This window comes from Hermetia illucens, chromosome 4 (assembly GCF_905115235.1).
Source record: "Hermetia illucens chromosome 4, iHerIll2.2.curated.20191125, whole genome shotgun sequence".
NCBI classification, from domain to species: Eukaryota; Metazoa; Arthropoda; class Insecta; order Diptera; family Stratiomyidae; genus Hermetia; species Hermetia illucens.
The window spans coordinates 142,990,345-143,012,137 of NC_051852.1; the positions used below are offsets into that span (position 1 = coordinate 142,990,345).

Below are 21,793 nucleotides of genomic sequence, written 5' to 3' on the forward strand. Positions count from 1 at the left end.
GTATCAACTCTGACGTCTAGATATAAATTCTTATTAATTCGAGTCGTACTTATGCAAGTCTTAATAGAAAATAGGCACTACTTTTATCGAAACTACAAACTCAAACTATTTAGCTTACGTTGTCATATACACATGTGTTATCATCGTTGCGAAAAAAATCACGTCCTTTCGCATTAATGGAAACATTACCGAGGACCAAAGGAAGAAGTCATAAAAAATCTTCTAGGTTAACAAATGACTGTGTTCAATTGTGTGTGACCGTACTGTACTTAGCTGGTTGTCATTTTTGTTTACTCCTTGAAGCAGTGTAACCTCCTCTTATTATACGCTTTTTTCCAGAATTACACCCCCCCCCCCTCCGCACAAGTGATCCAATTGGCAAGTTCTCGGTACCATGACTCAACGCAAATAAGCCTCTGACCTCCTGCTTTTCTCGGTAAAATTTGCTTCCCACAGTCTTTAAAATTAAAATATCCAAAAATCTGATCACACTCAATCAAGGTAAAAGCAGCGGTTTGGTTACTTAAGTGAGGACTTTTTTTCTTACTGCTGTTAATAAATAATGGATAAATGAACCCCTGACCCAATTGGAAAGGCTTCAATTATTAAAATTAATTAACTATTTCAACCAGCTCTCCTTCAGGCACCACTTTGTTGTGATGGGGGAGCCTAGGTCAAAGATTTCATATCCACTCGTGATCATCTTCGAAGATTTTGCACCAAATTCATGTCCCTACGGAGAAATCAGTTGAAAGCATGCATGCCCCCTGCCTACCAAAAACCTTCTGCTACACCCTTACTAGGAAGAACGAAAGAAAAGGAAGCTGGTGACGTGGATACCTCTGGTTTAACGCCGGTATCTACAAATTGGGCCAAGCAGCGCTGACACCGTGAACCTGAGAATGCGCCAAGCCGTCGGCAAAGGAAGGCAATGCGGAGGAAAGTGAAGCACCTTGAGAATGAGGACATCTATTTGTTTCCGAGTTGTCACTACTAGCACTAAGTGCCAAGCATTTAGACTCGGCGGATACTGCCTACTTAAAAGACAAAGAGGCGCTGGTGGAGGTAGGTCAATGGGAGAATCCATCGAGAACTCCTCGCAACATCGATGTGCAGAATGGTATATTTTTGCATGGTTTCAGGCAGACTGCGTGAGAGTACCAGGACGTCAAGGAAATCGGTGATTTAGGTACAATACCTGTAGCTGACAATAAGATGAGTACTTCAACAACTCTCTCGAGACGCCAAATTTCTTTGATTTCCCGAGAAAGTGGTTCATAGTTCAGCTTCTTCTCCATGTATTTCCATTCAATGTTACCATTATCACAACATAACATCAATAATATATGCTGAGCGACCCGTCTTGTCAACTAGCAGTACGTCAGGCTTGTTGTGTGAAATATAACGATCAGTTAGAACTTCGTCTTTTTTTCTATCTTCATCCTTTGTCCCGTTCACAAGCGGAGTTGGGTCGTCGTGATCGGTTTTTCCATTTGGCTCTATCAAATGCCAGGTCTGAATGCAATCTCAAGGCTATTAAATCCCCATCTAACGTATCAACCTACCGTTATTTCGGCCTGCCTTTGGGTCGTTTACCATCGACTTCAATGTTCAGATCAATCTTGGCAAGCGAATTCTCGTTAGCGCAAATTACGTGACCATACCATCCACGACGCTCCCCTCATCGTTTTTCCACGACCAGTGTAACCCCATATCGATCGCGGATATCCTCATTTTGGATGTGATCAAAACGTGTCATTGTCTTTTATAGTCAGCCAACACTCAGAACCATAGAGAACGACTGGACGGACGACATTGCGGTAAATTTTAGATTTGAGACGTTCGTTTATACGTCGATCACAAAGAACACCAGTTGTGGAACGCCACCTCATCCAGGTTGCGTTAATGCGTAAAGCAATTTCATAACGCAATTTTCCATTGAATGATAGCGTTGACCCAAGCTATTTAAATCGCTCAGTTCTAGGCAGATCACTGACACTGGCAGTGATTGTGCCTGTTTCATGTGGGTCGATCGCCAGAAATTCTATTTTATTTAGATTCAATCTGAGACTGTGTTGCATGAGCCGACCAGTTCATTTTTGCGCAAGCTGCTCCAGATCATTTTTGCTATCAGATGCAGCAGTGTATAGGGCGCTGGACACTGAATATCCCGTGTGACGGTGTCCATAACAAGAACAAAGAGCGCTTCCTTGATGAACACCAACAGAGACACGAAGCGGTTTTGATACACCCGTCATACTTCGAACTTTACTTTTTGGACCGTGGTAGAGCAATTGAACCCAGCGCACGAGTTCTTCTGGCACGAAGTGTTGTCGTAAAGCATACGAGATAAGTTCATATGGCACGCAGTCAAACCCTTTCTCCAGTTCCAGAAATGCAATGTGAAGAGGGTGATGCTTCTCTCGGTGTTTCTACATGAGTAACCGCGCAGCGTGCATTGCGTCAGCAGTTCCGCAATTTTTGACGAATTCGGCTTGATTCACGGTTATTTTAACGATTTCGCGAATATGGTTGTCAAAAATGCGTTCAAAAATCTTCATGGTATGGGAGAGTAACCGGATCGGACGGTAATTTGAACATTCTGCTGGACTAACTTTTTTTCCATATTGGAACAGTGGTACTTTCTTGCAATTAAGATGGAGTTCCCCCTTCCCAAATAACCCGATTAAAGAATTCACTGAGCCACAGTGTTAGGTCCCAGCTCTTCGCTTTCCAGAGCTCAGATGCGATGTCGTCAGATCCTGTTGCTCTGCCCGATTTCATTCGTTTCATTGCCTGCTCGACTTCTGTTGCGCTGACAGTTACGTCACCGTGTTTTACGTGTCTCGTGGACTTAATCCCACGGTCTCTCTCAGACACACTTGATTTGATGATGATATTGATTTTGTGACCACAGTCAGAGCCCCGGTACCAGTCTATACCGAGTGCATGACTCAGCAATCATACTGGTGGATCCAAAACCTACCTAAATCTCTTCCAAACTAAGGAGTATGGCACCCGTGTTGAAACGCTGAGGCCGGAAGGTCTCTATTCGCTTGAACGCCATTAAGCTCCCACTAGGGGGGCAACCGAAAATAACCGAGCTGAACGCATATACAACAACATTTCGCCTGAAGTATGTGAACTCACCGCTATCTCGGTTCGCATGGTACCAGTATACCCCTACTGCCACTTAGGATGAGTCCCCGTGCAAACTCGGATCTGATCGCCTTGCCGCAAATTTTGGCTATCCCGTTGCCCATGTTACCAGTATATCCCTGGTAAGGTTTCGTGACCAAACTGCCACTTCAGATGAGTCCCCGTGTAGACCCGGGTCTGGTCGCCCTAATTAAGCCTCTGGAGCATTCGCCTACTGTTTCACGGCCGGCAAGCCACTGTGATACAGCGTCTCCCGGTCCCACCACTAAGGAAGTTGTCTTCGGCCACTTGGTTTTGGTTCGGCCGACAAGGTTGAAATTGGCGCGGCGAGGGGAGAAACGACATCACAGATGGAAAAAGGAAGCGTGGGAGAACCAATAAGTTTGTGAACTTGAAAAGTACAGGGAGCAACCGCACTAGGCGCGGAAGATTTACCAACAAGTCAGCAGGATGAAGCCTTATACAAATCGATGCTCATCCACCCGAAACAAAGAGGGAGTTGAGTAGTTTGATGAATTGCTCAACAACCAAAATATCGGCGAGTTGGAGGTCCGCCTGCTGAAGACGACGGACAAATACTGCCACTATCAAGTGTAGAAGAAACCGCCTATGATAGCATAGCCAGGGTAAAACTGTACACGGCCAAGAGAGAATTCGGTATCACGACGAGAGTGACTAGGCTGACCCTGACCAATGTGCGAGGCCACATAAAAACAGCAGGATCACTCTCGAGGCCATTCAACATCAGCAGTGGTCTACGTGTTTACTGTGCATTGTCCTCGACGTCCTTTCATCGATCCGGCTTGGTCCGACTTAACCTCATTTAGAGGGTCGAAAGATCGATTCTTCCAGTTAAATGGAGTTAACTCATTGTCTGCCTTACAGACAGGCGAATCCGAAGGACTTGCCTACTCTTTGCTGCAAAAGCAAGCGCGCAGTGAGTCGTATTGGCGATGATATTGTGCTTCCACATCAATCATGCCTGTACCTCCGATGTCTTGAGGCAGGTTCACCGCTCCACGGCAGAGTTAGAATGATGCATTTGGCATTTGAACATGGTAGTCCATATTCGCCGGTGTACGTTTTCCAGATCGGTTTTCATCCACGGCCATATTCGGAATGCATATGCTAGTGAAGGGCATATTTTATTCTTTTGTCAGTACCAGCTCTACACGTCGCAGGAATTCGGACGACAGAGCATCCTTCAGATCACCAACTCAAACATGGGTTATTTGCAGAATTCCTAGGGTATTTGTATAAGTCTGCCTCGGTCATAGCTTAGACGTGGAGGTCACCAATGCTATGTCCGACACGCAGCTCGTGATAGTCTTTGCGGATGTCTTCGATTCGACACTCGTCTAATCCAAATTCCATCCGAATATCACGGCTAAATATGTCCACTATTCGCAACAGACTTCTAAGGTGGTGCATAAAAGCATAAAACTTGATGTCATCTAAGTATATCAAGTGTGTCAGCTGGTACTTAGCACGTAGGTTATATTTGATTGCAAAACCATGCCCTCTAGCATTATTCAGTAGCCATGAAGGAGGCTCAGTGCCATGGAAAACCAAATGAAACTCACCAATTTCACTTGGAAGATGCCTCTCGGTATATGGATAGGCTCAGAGGTATTAGCACCTTCAATTATACGCACTGATAAGGTGGTATGCCACCCTTCCATGACTGTCGCCAAAAACTTTATTAGTTTCGAATCAATGCGATACAGATGTAGGACATCGATTAGCGAGTTATACGGGACGCTATCGAAAGCGTTGGCATAATCAATGTAACAACCAAAGAGGTTTCTTTGGGCTCTAGTTGCTTGTCCGTCCCGTTGACCCAACTCGGCAGGACTTCTGTTCCTCGGACAGAATGTTGTTGGTCACGAGGTGCACATTGACCCTTCCGCTAATAGTCGTGCACCGTGTCCTTTTTAATGAGAAGGTAAGTAATTCCCGCAGTGAGGAAGAGTGGAAATTTCTTTGGCCGACTAATGACCTGATTTGTGCTGTGTATGTAGGTAAATTTCTTATACCAAAAATTTTGCACTCGAACCAAACCAGGGCCCCTTCAGTTCTTCGAGCTGCTTATGGGGCGTTGAACTTCCTCTTCGGTAACATCCACAAAATTCATCCCAGGCGTAGTGGCATGGGGGAGGGTGCCTTCATCGGTGATCCACTCTCACTCTCCAATATTCTTTCGCTTCCGTCACCGAAAACTGCACTGTCTGGATGCTCTGTTGGGATCCGGAAAAACTCCGGTGGCTCCTAGCATAAGTTGCATTCTGGACACTTGATTTATTATCTATTTATTTATTTAGCGGAAATAAACAGGAAAAGGTCCAATTATTTATTGCCCAAAGGAGGAGGAAAAAGCAATAATCTTATCCTATGCCTAAAACTACTAAAACTACTTGAAGAAGAGAAGTTAAAAGGACCAAGGTGTTGTGCATTGCAACTGCAGCAAAACCTAGGAATCGGGGAATGGAAGTCGAATTCGAGCTCTACAAAGTTCAGGTTGAAAATGCCCCCGTTACGTGTCTTATAAGACGCAGAACGGCAGGTCATGTCGTTAGAGGAGGAGCAGTTCAGACCCGAGAAAAAAAATGTGCATAAGTCCAGATAGGATCTATGCAGTTGTAGGTAGGGTAGTTCACACGAAAGAAGTTTTTCTTAAAGAAGAGAGAACGGGTGAATTTACGTTGCACATTGTCACAGTTACAAGGGGACGGGAGCTGCAAATGTGGGGCCAGAAAGGTTTGAGGTTTTCGCACTTTAGTGAGTCTGCAACACTCGTTTCTGCACTTACGTATTAGGGATTTGGCCGAGGAACGCAGAACTTTGAAAGAAAACTTCTTCTTCGCAGTGTGTTTTTGACAAAGTTTTTTGTGGATTGTGGCGAACCAGACAGGGTAAGAACGTAAGCACTTATTAGAGGAGGGGACGTAACAGGGAAGAAGATCAGATAAAATGGTATAGAAGATGTTGGGTGCTTGGTCACACGTTGATGGAAAGAGGAGAGGAACCCAGTTGATTGCCGTTCCAGACCTTCGACGTTCGCCTTACAAAAGTTGAAGTAGGTAGGCTTGCGTCCGACAGGAGAATAGAATCGGGACATCTGAGCATCGAAATCAAGAGCAGGATGGTGAGCGTCAGAGGTAACGTAAAAAGGAGCATGAGGGGATTGGGAAAGTCAATGCACAGGAAGGTTCGAGAGGACAAGATCAAGAGTGTCATCTAAGTGGTTTCTAGCAAGGTTAAACTGGAGGGCTGCACCAGCGTACATGAAAGTGGATAAAGGAAAGGAAGTTTAGTTGGAGTTTTTAGAGAGGAAGGGATGGCCAGGAGAGCATAGGAAGATTAAAGTGGTCACAGAGGATGAATGGAAGTGAGGGGAACAAAAGGATTAGCACTGATAATCTGTCGAAGAAATTCCTACAGAGAAAGGGGCTGAAGCAGGGAAAATATACACAGGATATGATAAAAGGGCATACGTTTGGCAGGATGACTCGTATGGCGACAGAATCGTAGGTGGAGAAGGAGGAGGAGGAAAAGATGGTTTCGGCACGAAGAAGGACTAAACAGCTATTAGGGTACCTCCACCGGTTGCCAAACGCAGCACAGCCTCTGTGACAACGAAAGAAAGAGTCACGGAATCTAAGATCCTGTGATCCAAGTCGTGAAGATACGTCACTTTGAAGGAACCTAGCATTATTTATTAATTATAAGTTTGAAAAAGAAGAAGAAGAAGAAAGGCACACAAGAAGCGCCATATGGACGCGGCTGCGCTACTAGGTGCGGTAATCTTAGAAATCGGATGCAAGGAAGCGAAATCTTCGGGGGAATGTGGGGAAAACTGGTAACTCCAAACTAGACGCGCAACCTCTCCTGTTAGCAGAAGCGTAAAACTAAAACATAAGGATTAGCACCGGTGTACCGGGAGGTAATCAGAACACGCGAGAGATATTTCAGAAAATTGGTGTCTCAAATAGGAACATGAACACCAAAACAGAGAGGAAGAGAACGTATGCGCAAGCTGCAGACTCATTTCTGATCACTATCGTCTGAGTTTCTTCCGAGGGTGGCAAAATGTCAAAAGGGCAATGTACCGTCCTCCGGGAGTATCTGTGTAAAAAAAAATACTAGAGCCTGGAACGACGCAAGGATTTGACAATCAAGGTTTTCGCGATGAGCTCCTTCATTTGGAGTTCACTGATGAAGTTGGTGAAAACGCAAGTACTAAGGGATCAGGTTGTGTTTGCAAAATCAATCAATCTAAATAGTTTGCCATCCGAATGCTCAACATAATTGTTCGGGCAGTAACAAATGCAATCCCAGAAGATACAAGCTATTTTATTTCACTGCAAACATAGGGTGCGCCCCTGCATTCTTGGGATGCCCTAGCCGACTAACGACTCCTTTGACGCTGAAAGATGAGTTGAACCCTCAGAATCACACCCTTTAGAGAGCGCTATGAGATGACCAGATGTGAGAATGTCCAGCCTATAGACGCATTAGTTTCAACGAGTATCATCACCTCCACTGCGATACATAAACGAATCTGGGACATTCCATTAGACGCGGGAGTCAAGTATAATGAGGCATCGCGGTCTGGGTGCCTGGGTGCTCAGACGCTATGTTTCTCCGCCACCCCAAACACACACAACTATTTCATTCAAAACTGGTTCAGATATCCTCCTTGCTAGAGTATTACTTCTCTTACTTCTTTACTGAAGTCAACATCTTCAACTAATGCCTCTTGATGGAGGAAAGTATCGAAGAATCTGGGTCCCCAAACACTGAGGATGTTACCGCCAACTTTTTAGTTATAATTGGTAGCAATAAAAGTTATAAAGCTGAATTCCTTATCTGTCTTTCATTCCTGTACCTGGAAGCTTGTCTGACCTCTCGTTTGAGTCTGACCGCTGAAGAGGTGCTAGAGGATACTACGTGCTCCTCTAACACCATGTAAATTACCCAACAACCCGTTATGCAGTTACAATTTGTCGTTCAGACCTTACGCCCATCAACGAGTGAAGATCCTTGAAGAGGATGGTGCCTCTCGCATTTACATCTGCATCGCGGATCACTTTCTCCAGGTCCAGGTTAATAGGGCATCCCCTTATCGTAGGTCGTAGTTGTTGTTGAAAAGTCTCGAGTGTAATCCTGCTGTTTTTATCTGGCCTCGCACATTGGTCAGGGTCAGCCTAGTCAGTCTTTTCAATTTCGTTGGGATACCAAATTCTCTCATGGCCGTGAACAGTTTTACCCTGGCTAAGCTGTTATAGGCGGCTTTAAAGTCGATGAAAAGATGGTGCAACTGATGATCATATTCCAACAGTTTTTCCATCGTTTGCCGCACAGAGAAAATTTGACCTGTAACTGATTTGCATGGAATGAAGCCTCTTTGGTGTGGGCCAATGATGTTCTCGCCGTATGGGGCTATCCGGCCTAGTAAGATAGCGGGCAATATAAAGATGGTACTCAGCAACGTGATACCCCTATAATTGCTGCACTGCATGATATCTTCCTTTTTATGTATGAGACAGACAATACCCCGTTGCTAGTCGTCAAGCATTGATTCGCTCTCTCACACTTTGAGCATAAGTTGATGACGCCTGGTGTAATTCGTCGCCTTAATATTTAACTAATTCTTTTGTAATTACATTGGCTCCTGGCTTCATCCTGCTGACTTATTGGTAAAAGTTCCGCGCCTGATGAGGCTCCTGTATTTTTCGAGTTCACAGACCGAATCAACAGGCTTCCGTGTTCCATCTGTGAAGTCGCTTCTCTGCTCGCTAGAGGTCGTGCCCACGTTCTGTGAGAATGCAACATTATTCGGTATGCTGAATCCTTCCCTTCTGTTACTAGCTTACATTCATCGTCGGACCAGCCTTCGGGCATATCCGGTCTCAGCAGACTACAGGAAGCGTTCCATAGGTCCGACCCTAGGATGGATCTCTGTGCTACTACCGACGTGATTTCCATCCCCCTCTATCGTCTCATAAAGCAGGAAGCGATTTTTGAGATAATCCCTCAATATTCACAAGAGACTGTTTGGCACTTGAAATGTGCCTTGCGTATCTGTCCATCTTACGGAATTGAAGGCATTTCTCACATCAAGTGTTATGAGAAGCACTATCCATCGAGATCGGCGGCTGTGTGCCTCAGCTCAATGAACCGAATCCACAACCTCCATAATAGCATACACTATGGATCTCCCTGTTCTGAAATCAAACTGCCTTGGCGATAAGTCCCCGGCAGCTCGGATCGCTTCAGCGAGTCTACGATCACAGTGGTGGTGCTTATAGCTCTACCGGCTTTGCTTTTATTTCTAGCGCTGCGGAGTCTCCTTTTTATTGATCTATACTCTGCCTTTATGGCGCAGGCCTCTTCATTGGCGTGAAACGTTGTGCCAAACGGCGGAGCTTATAACACTCCCTCCGTAGGTTGGCAATATCTGTCATTTACCAGTATATAGAAGGCTTTTCGGGGCATGGAAGCCTCACACGCCGTCGTTATCATCTTCATCACTGATGGTGTAAGCTGCGGCGCTACCACCCTCCGAAGCGTCCTCCATTGCAGCACTGCCTGCTCCAAGAGCTTCGACGAACTTCCCGTTGTTCATCCTCACGACATTCCACAGGCAGGGGGAGCGACGGGTTGGTGCTAACCGGCAAGTAGTGTCAACCACTTCGAACGCGATGTATTGGTGATCACTTGCTGAGAAGCCTTCTAGGGCTCGCCACCCGTCCACCGATGATGCCAGACATTCCGACGAAAAAGTGATGTCCGGAATGCTTCCTTCACAGCCTGGCCGCCGAAACGTTGGTGTGGATCTGGTATTTAAAACTACGAGGCCAGTTCTCTCCGCCATTTCCAGAATCCGTTTCCCTCTAGAGTCTGACTGAGGCATGCCCCATTCAAGAGCCCTGGTATTAAAATTACCACCTGATATGATTCGTCCATCCGTGCTCGAAACGGCGTCCTGCAGAGTATCAAGCCGACCCCCAAATTCCGGCATCGTCTCATTCGGCCTCGGTAAACGCTAAAACACGTTATCCCTAAGTACCAGATTCAGACCAACCCATTCCCTCGGCCTTGAGGAGGAATACGAAGTCGAACGTCGTCCCGAACCCAGATGACAGCTGTGCCCGACTAGTCGAGATGCCATGAAGTCGGGTCCCTGTTTCAGTATGTCTCGCTCATTAGTACTAGATCAGGATTTACTTCCGCAGCAAACTGTGCTAGCAACTCGTGAGCGGTTGCACTCTGGTGCATGTTAATTTGTAAAATGCGGATCATGTCATTTGCGCCCCAGTCCTTTCTAGTTCCGCCTTAAAGATTGGACAACGTCCCGACCCCGCAGTGTATGCGACGCTCTCACCAGATGCGCCACAATCCCTGCAGAGAACGCAACTTTCGCTTTCATTGCATGTCTTCGCTTGGTCACCTGCCTGGCCTCATTTCCGGCATGCTATTCTCCTGTCCGGTCCCTTGCAAGTTGCTGACGTGTGTTGTAGTCCAGACACCTGTAGCACTTGGTGGGGACAATCCGCATTCGTACCCAGCATACTACCAATCCATTTTTGATTCTCCCGCTGCTAAGTAGTTTCCTCGCATATTGCTGGGGGACTTCCACCAGTTTGGGCTCGAACATTTATAGAGGTCATGCCTATCCAGTGTCGGATACCAGTCGACTCAGCTGTGAATGAGTACCTGAGTCAAATCAGGGTAATAATCTCGGGTGAGCACAATGCTGATCACATTGTCTCCTAGTGTACTGTTACGGTCTTGAATGAAGTGCTCTAACACACTTCAAGGCCCTGATCCAATATGGATTGTTGCGCCAACGATTATTATTATTATGCCTATCCAGGCATTGGTTACCTCTGAACATTCACCCTTTATCGCCTCCTCCATTTCAATCTTTTCTGCGAGGCAGTCGAGATCCCGAATTTCTAGAGAGCACATGGGCTGTAGGCTAGAAACAAGAAACTTCTGCCCCAGTAAACCTTTGACTCCTTGACCGTTCGACGAGGACATCGCCACCCCTCGTTTTCAGTATGGAAGACACCTCTGCTCCGTTGTCTTCGGGTTTCATTCTGTAGCGGATTTCACTGAGGACTTCCGCAAATGTTTTGGCTTCCGTCGACTTAATGAGCATAGCCGACGGTCTAGTCCTTCTTCGTTTTCTCGTAGAAGGAGATGCGATCCAACAGTTCCTCCAGTTCGATCAGCCCGTTTTTGACACCTTTGGTGACGTTCCTCTGGAGGAACGTTGCCGACCGCATTGGCTTCACCACTGCCGTGCATTTCCTGATGGGCCTTTCCTCTTCGGCTCTAGGACGACGGTCGACTGCACTTTCACTCGGTTCGTGTCCGAATCCACCTGCCCAGAACTAACGATTCCGACTGGGCCTTTTTCGGAACAGGGGCACTACAGTATATTGGAGTTGCCTTCCCCGCCCCGTCAGTCGCGCTACTTGGTAATACTTCCTCTTTATTTGGGCAACCCGGTGTCACATCGGGTATGACAGCGCTCGCTGCTTCTTTCGCTTATCGCTGCGATGAACGACGCATTTTTGTGCTGCGCCAAAATGCACTCAACTCTTCTTCCTTTTCTACTTTTTTGTCTGTTTTTTATGGTCGTTGTATTGTCAGTTCAGTCTGAGCCTCCTTTTGCGACTTCGTAACGTCAGTTTTCCGTGTAGGGTTGCCAGCCGTATCAAACCCCCAATCAGAATGACCAGTTGATATAATCTGTCCCATTTTTAGGCGGAGGAGACTCGCCTTCATCTTTCTTTGTCTGGAGCTTTTTATGAAGAAAGAGCTCCCACCACGTGAAGATGGAGATAGGGTTTGGTAGCAGAGCCTTTGGTGTGGTTACCAATTCAAGTTTCGCCCTGGGACCTATACCTATATCTTTGACCAACTAAAGAGGGGTGAGTGGTAACCAAATATCTGCTTTTAAGATAATGGTTAATCCTCTTCTTGAAAGCGAACATTGACACAAGTTGATTATTCTTGATGCAATGAACTCGAAGGTAAACTCGTTATGCAAGTGGGTCTCAAAAGATAGGGTACAATGGAATGATTGCATACACACGAATAGGGAAGTCGTGCTGCTAAAATTCCCAGGAAAGCTACAAACCTTTCCCACCCTAAACTTGTTGATTATTCTTGATGCAATGAACTCGAAGGTAAACTCGTTATGCAAGTGGGTCTCAAAAGATAGGGTACAATGGAATGATTGCATACACACGAATAGGGAAGTCGTGCTGCTAAAATTCCCAGGAAAGCTACAAACCTTTCCCACCCTAAACTTCCCACTTCCTGTTTTTGATTTTGATAACTAAACGGATGTGCCCTTATCTTCTTATAAATAAACAACAGACTTCACCAAAATCAGCTTATCCGAAGGGATACAATTACCGTATAATTGCTTAATCGTTATTTTAGTAACTTAATTTGATAGTATCCTCCAAAACTTTTAATTGCAAGCGGAATTACCGGCATTTTTGTCGATAGAAGATCTATATTTAAAATGAGAATTAAATTTCTGGCACCGCTTGCTTTTGAGGTCGAATTCTGAAAGCAACATCTTCAGTTTGTCGAAGATATTTCGTGAATTAAGACCATTATGAAAATCAATCTTGAGAAACGTAAAGTAGTAACTGATAAGTTTTTCGAATATATTTGGTTCTTCTGGAAGCTCCTTGGATTCTATAGGGACGAAAAATATTCCTTTCTCCAAAAAGCCCATGTGGCCTATACCATTGCTTGCGTCAATGGAGTAGCGATATTACCCTTCATTGTGCAGTTGTTTTTTGTGGAAGATTTGAAGCAGTTGCTGAACATCCTGCCCATGAATTTAACACTCATATCTTGCCTAATAAAGTTCATAATATTTTTGGATAAACGCCGTGAGCTTATTGAAATCCACCAGCTTATCACGAAATTGGACAGCAAGCAGCTCACTTCGGAAGAAATTGAATCTTTGGAAAATCTCAACCAGTTTTGTAAAAAGATAATCTTTATCATCTTTATTCTGTTTGAAGGAATGGTAACCAGTGCCGCGGTCAACGGAGCCTTATCTCACCGGGAGACCCTTTTGTTCGATATCTGGATGCCATACAATTACCATGATCCACCTTTGGTGTACTGGGTCACCTTCATAGTTCAGTTTAGTTTTTTCCTACTACTGGGTATTCAGAATTTAACAAATGATCTAATTGGACCATTGTATTTCATCATACTCAATAAACATTTGGAAATTGTCCTGAATCGAATTGGAAGAGTTGGTTGGGATAGGAAAAAGGATCAAGAAGAAAACTATCAGGATTTCATCAATTGCATTGAGGATCACAGGCTTATAATGAGGTGGGCTATTTTTTTCTAGTGTTCAGAATCAATTTTTGTGTAACAGGCAACATCATTTGTATTACAGAATATTTGACATACTTCAAAACAGCATTTCCTATACGCTCTTCGTCCAGTTTGTCACCACCGGGGTATTACTGTCTATGGAGGCTCTTCTTTATCTACTTTACCCACCAAATCTCACAGAGCTTGCAATAATAGTTTCTTATGTCCTGGACGTCACTTTGGAGATTCTACCGTGTTGTTACTACTGCAACAATTTCATGGCCATCACGGATAGGACAGTTACGGCCATATTTTCATCAAACTTTATTGACCAGTCAATAAAATTCAGGAAAACCGTCATCACATTTATGCAAACGACTCAGAAAAGTCATGTTGTGCTTGCTGGGAAAATTTTCCCAGTTACTTTGGGTACCTTTTTGTGGGTAGGTTTAGAGGAATCAGGATGTGGAATGTTTTTATGAAATATTTTCGTTCTTTATTTTAGGTTATGAAAGTGGCATACTCGTTACTAACCGTGGCAACTAGACTTCGTTGATGGACTTGTGAGTTTTAAATACACATCTGATGTTTCATTTGCATGTAGCACAGAATATTTATTTCACAAATCACCATGCGCTTAAATATTCAAATCAGAAGGTAAGAAGCCGAAAAGTGTGGACTTTTATCTTACTATCTTTTAACTTACTTCGTCACATCACTTTGTTCTAAATAAAAGTTTTGGCAAACAAATGGAAATTGGTTACTAAGGATCAAGAAAAAAGTCATGGGTTATGTTAGGTTAACCAGTGAAAAGAGCCGGTTATGTGTGGCGTAGTTAGTTAGTGGTGACTCCTGGTTACTCCTGGAAACAGTGTGAATCCTAAATATTATATGTTCCTCCACTAGGTATGTTTGAAGGGCGTATGAAGGTCATCTTTCTAGTTCCCAAACCGAGCGACTGTACGATTCTGACCTCCAAATATCCTCCGCTAAGTTTGTTTCCACAGTACTACAATCAATTTGTACATCGTGGAAGTGTCATTTCTGCGGACAGTCACACCAACCTCAACGTTGAGGTGGTAACAGTGGCAGGTCAGCTTTTGCTTCTTCAACCGGAATCTGGAAATTCAGCTATTTAAGTTGAGACCTTTTTGTGCTAATGGTCTTTCTGGTTACCACATTGGACTAGTAGACAGAAGGAAATCTCTAGTGTTGCTCGAAAGCTCCAATCCTTCTTCAATATTTAGCTGCGTCATGTCACCGAAGTACTTTGGCGGGATACAAGTTTTAACGAAGAACTTTGTCGGCTTAGGGGTCAGTTACAAAGGTGTTGTTCAGAAGGCTGGAGTGGCGGTTGAGAGGTCACACATTGTGGAAAGGCAGCAATTCCATTGCTGACTACGTCATGGAGTTAAACTCACTATCCCAAGAGGGCCTATTAGTAGGTCGGTCCAGAAATACATGGCCAGCGTAAAACAAGTTCAAACTGTCTATGCTAGCCAAGCTCCGGAACGTTTGACGGAGGGCTCGCTTTGGACACCTCAGAGCCTCACATATAATTAAAACACGTTTCATCAACCCAATGCTTAGGACCGCACCAGAGAATGTAATATCAAACGGGGGAAAATCGTGAGAATCTACCGAAAAACTCACGCAAAGCAAAATTTTGAAAATAAAGACAATGGGGAGGGGCTCTCTTTTCGAAATCGACAGAAGAAATAACTGTGTAAAATACCCACAACAAAACCAATGACACTCGGGACACGCTGCCACTGTTCGATACGTTTTGTCTCTCCAAATACAATTGTCACTTGCGTCTTCCCAGGGAAGTAAGTCATTGCTCTACTAACACCAGGCAGTGGCAATTTCACTAAGTTCACGATGAAACTCTCAATTTGATTCGAATGCAATCGCAATCTGCTTGTAAATCCATTTCGTCCACTCGAGGACTTCTCGAAGAAGTCTCTTATTTCCTGACTTCGCCTCATTTATCAGATGACACTTTGGTGCTCTGACTTAAAAATAAGATGGAAAGCCTTTTCTACTTGTTTTACATCACCAGTAAACTGCATTCTATCATCATGCATTTACAGCGTCTCACCAATCTGTAGACAAATGTTTTCCTATTACCAGCATCGATCCGATAGACAAAATGCACTCAATTGCAGCTGGCAAATAGTATCGTCACGTTAACTATTTTAAAACTTTGTTGTTAAATAGGTTTCACTGTTTCAGGAGATTTAAATATTGAAGGGTTTTGGGTCGAAATTTCGAAATAAAGTTGGTATGATCATTTAAAATGGTGAAGCAACATTACGTTCATTTTCCAAGGTTTTGTGTAAAACAAAATCTTATTAGAATCGATTCGATATTTTTCTGTCCGTCTGCCTTTCCCCGCGAACCACCACAAATTATTTCATCGCGGAGTGAACATGGCTCTAGCCTATCCCATCGCCCATCGATTGCATTTAAAACTGCGCCTTTCTCGTCTCCTCTACTTCTTTCAACCTCCACTGAATCCGCCCCACCATGTCGTTTACTGCATTTTAGTTCTTCCGTGCCAGGGGAACTACAGAAAGCATTTTCCCAATTATATTTTCCGGTGCTAGTGTTCCTCCCAATGTTTCCTCCAGATTCGTCCTTTCCTTTGCGAATCTAGGAAAATTTAAGAAAAAATGCCTCGAATTCTCTGGAATACCGTCGCAGCTGGGATAATTGGGTGATCTGTCCAGTTTAAACCTATAGAGGTATTTACGATGACCATCATGTCCCGTGAGAAACTGCGTGAGATCATAATTTATCACACCATGCGTTTTCTGCGTTCTGATGCTGAGAATCAATCTGTGGGTCCATCCACTCTTTTCCGCCCGTTCCCACCATTGTTGCCACCTGTTTAACGATTCCTCCCTTTCGGCGTTTTTCAAGTGCCGAACAGAGGAAGAATCATGTCCATCATAGATGCGTGTCATTTCATCGGCCGAGAAGTCGATCGGCATCATTCCGGCTACCGCTTAGACCGCTCCGTCTGAAATGGTTCTATAACCACTGCACACTCTTAAAGCTGTTTGTTTATAAACCGTCCTCTCACACTCTAGCTATAAGCACTCTACGAGTACATCACTGGCTCCAATATTTGGCATCACCCGTGCCAGGGCCGAGCTAACGTTGGACACCTTGGTGCAAACATGTTGTAAATGTTACTTGAAATTCTGCCTAACATCTATCATCAGTGAGAAGCACCGTCTCTGTTTTATCCTCCGCAAGTGCAAGGTGTGTATCTTTCAGTCAATTCTTTATAGTAGTGATTGCTTCAGATGAATATAATTTCACATCCGCAAGATCTTTTGTAACAACAGTCACCGCTATGTCATCGGCGCCACCCACTATTGTGAGAATATTATTATACATGATGTTCCAAAATAGCGGTCCCAGAACACAGCCCTGTGGAACACCCGCGGAGATAATGTATTCGTTGGTTCCATTGTCTATGTTGTACCAGAGCCTTCTATCTGTTAAATAGCTGTCGATTAACTCAGTTAAGTAACGTGGTACACCAACTGCTGGCAATGTGCTCCTTATAGGATTCATACTGGCCGGTGGAACGCATTTTGCCCGTTAAGGGTAATCACAGCACAATACTTACTCGTGTTACTTCTTCCCTGCATCGCATTCTTCGCTAAGTCCGTGACCAGTTTGATAGCATGAACGGTTGATCTACCCGCACCGCAATCGAATTATTGGTTTGATAACCCACCTAGATTCTTAACAGCCGGAAGTTATCTGTTGTCGATTATTCGCTTCAAAATTTTCCCCATAGTGTCCAATAGACGTATAGGCCTGTTGGAAGATTGTTCACTAGCCTTTGTCTACATATTTCATGCCTCGGAACAGATCCTATCCGTCAAGCATGCTTCAAACAACTTTACAAATATGTCCGGCATCAACTTAACAGCTTGGTTTGGTATGCCGTTGAGGTCCAGCGCTTTGTTGTCTCCCGACCTACCCCAAATATCCAGTACTTCTTTTGTCGTAAGAGGGAGTATGACAGCTACAGCTAAAGATGTCTGTAGACTGTAACCGCTTCTTTCCGAAGGTATAGCTGGTATAGTCTCCTTGTCCAACCACACAGCTGTGAATGTTTACTCGTCAACTACTTTTGCAGACCAACCTGATGTTTCCCTCATTCTTAGACGGGCAGATTTCGGACTGTTGCTCTTCAGAACAAAGACTATTGCCTGATCGTCACTGCAGCTGTAGTCATCACCGACGTTCCAGAACATATCGCGAGTTAGTAAAAGACTAACAAAAGTCATATCCACAACCGAACCTGACCCCCCTTTCCGGTAAATATTAACCTAACCGTCGTTAGCCAGTATAATATCTAACTGCGCGAAAACCTCCAAGAGGCAACGCCCTTCGTGCATTCTGTGGTCCATGCAATGAAGTCACCGCCGATGGCTTTTTGTTTCTGTCGTTTTGCATCCAAGACCAATTTGTCCAACATATCCTCGAATTCAGACAAAGTCAGACTTGGAAAAACATTAGAGCTATAAACGAATAGTGTCGCCTATTTTTTCCCATACAAACTGTGTGTCTGTCTATCTGTCTGTATGTCACACCGGATTTACTCGGAAACGGTTAAACTAATTGCCATGAAATTTGGTGAATCCCTTTACATACAAAAGGTGGCATAATTTTCCTTCGGGTTTAATGGGGGCTCCCCATACTTAAGAAAGGGGTGTGTACATTTTTTCTCACGGAATATGGTCATGTGGGATATCGAACGAAAGGGCTTAATTAGCACTTTTCTAAACAGAGGATATTTTTAATACAGAGTGGGACACAAGGGAGTGAGCACTCAAAATGTGTCACGCGAAAAGTGGAACAGGTCTCGTTTTCAGAACATTTCCAACCGAAATATCTAAAAAAAACGCAATGGTGCATCCATACGGAGTCTAGGTTAGAAAATATGCAATGGAGGTGTGCGAGAATGGGAAAACGAAAACGTGAATGAGGGATTTTTCGCACAAGACGAACAGAAAACCTTTATATCCAAAGCGTCCTGCTTCCGGTATTCTGGTTAACTTTCGTTTCGCTACAAATAAAACCTTATTAAAATGGGTTTATTATCTGTCTGTCTGTCACACCCATTTCCTCAGAAACAATTACGCTTGTTAATAAAAAATTCGTTCCAAAAGAGAAAACTGTGAATCCTCTTGCAAGCAGTGAGTAAAATCGTTCTGCGTTGAGTTGATTGGAAGGTCCCCATACATATAAACGGGGGGTGTAACATTTTTTCATTGGCGCCTACGTTCCGGTGAAAGATTTCGTAAGGTACTGTAGGCCACAGACAAGTCTCTGTAGCGATGGCCAAGGGAACATCCTAGGTAACGCCAACGATTTTAAGGAAAGATGGGTGAAATACTTTAAGAAGCTGCTCAACTAAGTGGAAGCGCCAGCGAGAAGTACAGCTTTGACGAACGCGGAAGCTATAGACAACCCACCAGTCGGACCTCCTTCCAATGAAAACGCTTTCACGTCCGGGCGACCAAAAACTAAACAAGGCCTCGGTACTCGATGGTATCCCAGCTGAACTATTACAGAGGTAAGCAATTTTAAAAATTTTAACAAATGAAAAATTACCTGGCGACTACCGCAAGAGCGTAATTTATCCTATACAGAAAATAGGACACATATTTACCTGTGACAACTACAGAGGCATTTCATTGTTGTGCATATCCTATAAGATTCTGACAAAAATCATCCAAGCTGGGCTAGAACCACCTACAGACAAATTACTTAGTGAATTCCAATGTGGTTTCTGAAAAGGACAATCCAGGACGGACAAAATTTTCACGGGCAAACAACTACTGGAAAAGGGTTACGCGTTACCGATGTGAATCAGCTCTTCATTGACTTCCTTCAAGCGTATGATAGCGTCAAACGAGAAGTACTATATCGTGTCATGCGTGGGTTCTGTCTAACAGAAAAACTAGTGCGAATGATCGAACTGATAACTAAGGCAGAATTCCATGTAAAGGTGCTTGGCGAGCTAACGCAATGCTTCGAAATGAACTGCGGATAAAAGTAAGGAAATTGACTCGCCCCCGTGTTTGCTTGCTTGCCCTTGAGTATGCTAACCGCATGAGCCATGAGTCTTTTCAGATTACATACCTAATAATCTTCACCGATGGGTCAGTCATGGAGGATGGATCGGGTGCAGGGGTGTTCTCGGAGAATACGATTATAGAACTGGCCCGACCCCTCGGAAAAATGACGACCATATTCCAGGCGGAGATATATGCCATTTAATTGGCAGTAGAAGAATTTCTGCGACAAAAACGGAGGGGTCGCACCATTCGAATCTGTTCCGACAGTCGGGCGGCATTATCCGCACTAAATGGCAACGACATATCAAGCCAGTTGGTGTGGAGTGGTCATCAGGTGCTGCTGAAATTTGGCCGACTGAACGAAACATTCCTGGTGTGGGTGCCGAGGCACTCTGGATTCTGGATCCACAATGGTGGGGCCAGAATCAGCTTTTGGAATCTGACCATCTACTGTCAAGTCTACTGTGAAGGGTGAAATTGCAAGGATTCACGCAACCGAGTGGAGAAATTTGGACTCTTGTCGGCAAGCAAAAATTTTTTTGAAAGAGCCTAGGGCCACTAGAGTGGCATTTTTGTTGTCCCTTAAGATGCCCGGCATCCTCAGATCTCAGACGAAGACACCTTGGCAAGGTTTTCTTCAATGAAGAATCTGCACACTCTCTGCCTCTGGAGAATGTTCTCAGATTCGCTAAAGCCTGCGAACACCGTAGGCGGGAAGCCATTGGATAGGCAACTTACGGGAATAGTACAATGGGCCTGAGTGCTCGCAGCTGCGGCTCCCCCAGTTAACCAAACTAACTAACTAACTAAATGTTAACCGCAAACTGGAGTTAGGTACCACAGGAATATTGCTCTACAAATCTTCCCAAGTAGTGGCATTCACGGATCACGTGGGTTCACAGATCATGGTGCGTTCAGTCCTAGACAACAAAGAAATATTCTGACAACTAAATGAAGCAGCGCCAGAAGGCGACGTAAGAATTAATGTAAAGAAAACAAAATGCATAACCCAATCAAGAAGACAGGCTCCAATACAACACCTGCATACCTAGAAGGATGGTAATGAAATGGACGAAGTTAGGCGTTCTATTGATATATTCGAGCGTAAAGTTCTACGTCGAATACTTGGACCGGTAAAAGATGGAGCTGACTCGCCAATTGAATATAACCATGAGTTGTACCAGCTCTATGATGACCTAGCAACATCGATGGCGGTAAAACAACGGAAAGTGTAGTGGGCCGGCCACGTTAAACGGATGGACGACAAATGAATACCAATTTTTCCACGATTAGTGCAATTCCAAATCGAACGCGGATATCCTCCTTTCTGAGATCATCCAGGTTTTCAATTGGCTGATAGCATTGAACCGAGATATTCAAATCGCTCAGTTCTGATGGTGAGTTCCTATTTCATGGGAATCATTTCAAAAATTCAGTTTAACGATTGGCAACGGAACATTATCTATCCCATCCATAAAATGGAAAATACCACACAGTGCAGCAATTATAGAGGTATGACGTTGCTGAGCACCATCTATAAGATATTCTCCGCTATCTTGCTAGGCCGGATAGCCCCATACGCCCAACGGGAAGAATAAAGATAGGAGATTACAACTTTGAGACCTATCTAGGGTTGAAAATGACAACCAATAACGTAATGAAGAAATCCGCGCACGGTTTTTGACAGCTAACAGAACCTATTTCAACATACAAAAACTGTTCCTATTGAAACGTGTCACCATAGGGTCAAAGCTTTTACTGCGCAAGACAATGATCTTGCCAGTCCACAAGAAAAACTGCGAACTTTTGGTCGCTTTCGAGAGAAGAATCCTCCGGAGAATTTTTGGCCCCCTACATGAGGATGGACGATTCCGTAGCCTACATAATAATGAAATCTATAAGCGATATTATGACTGTCAGGTTCTGGTTAAAATCCGGCTTAATAGATTGCTATGGGCGGTCATCTAGTCCGTATGGATGAGGATGATACAGCCCGAAAAGTTTATAAGAGCAACATCTATGGTAAATAAAAAGGAAGACGGAGCAGACCCTGCCTGAGATGGAACGATGGCGTAGGCCAGGATGCCGACAGCTTTTAGGGGGTTATCTGGAATTCCTTGTTAAGGCCTAGACCGGAAATCGGTTATTGCGCCGTT

At 44.3% G+C, this 21,793-nt stretch overlaps 1 protein-coding gene across 1 annotated transcript; it reads left to right on the forward strand.

Annotated features, from left to right (window-relative positions):
* Positions 1-12,802: 12,802 nt before the first annotated feature.
* LOC119654111 (odorant receptor 33b-like) lies at positions 12,803-14,233 on the forward strand. Its single transcript, XM_038059274.1, has 3 exons — positions 12,803-13,542; positions 13,610-13,970; positions 14,033-14,233. The coding sequence occupies exons 1-3, from the start codon at positions 12,803-12,805 to the stop codon at positions 14,081-14,083; spliced, it is 1,152 nt and encodes a 383-aa protein (XP_037915202.1). The 3' UTR covers positions 14,084-14,233.
* The last annotated feature ends 7,560 nt before the right edge of the window (positions 14,234-21,793 follow it).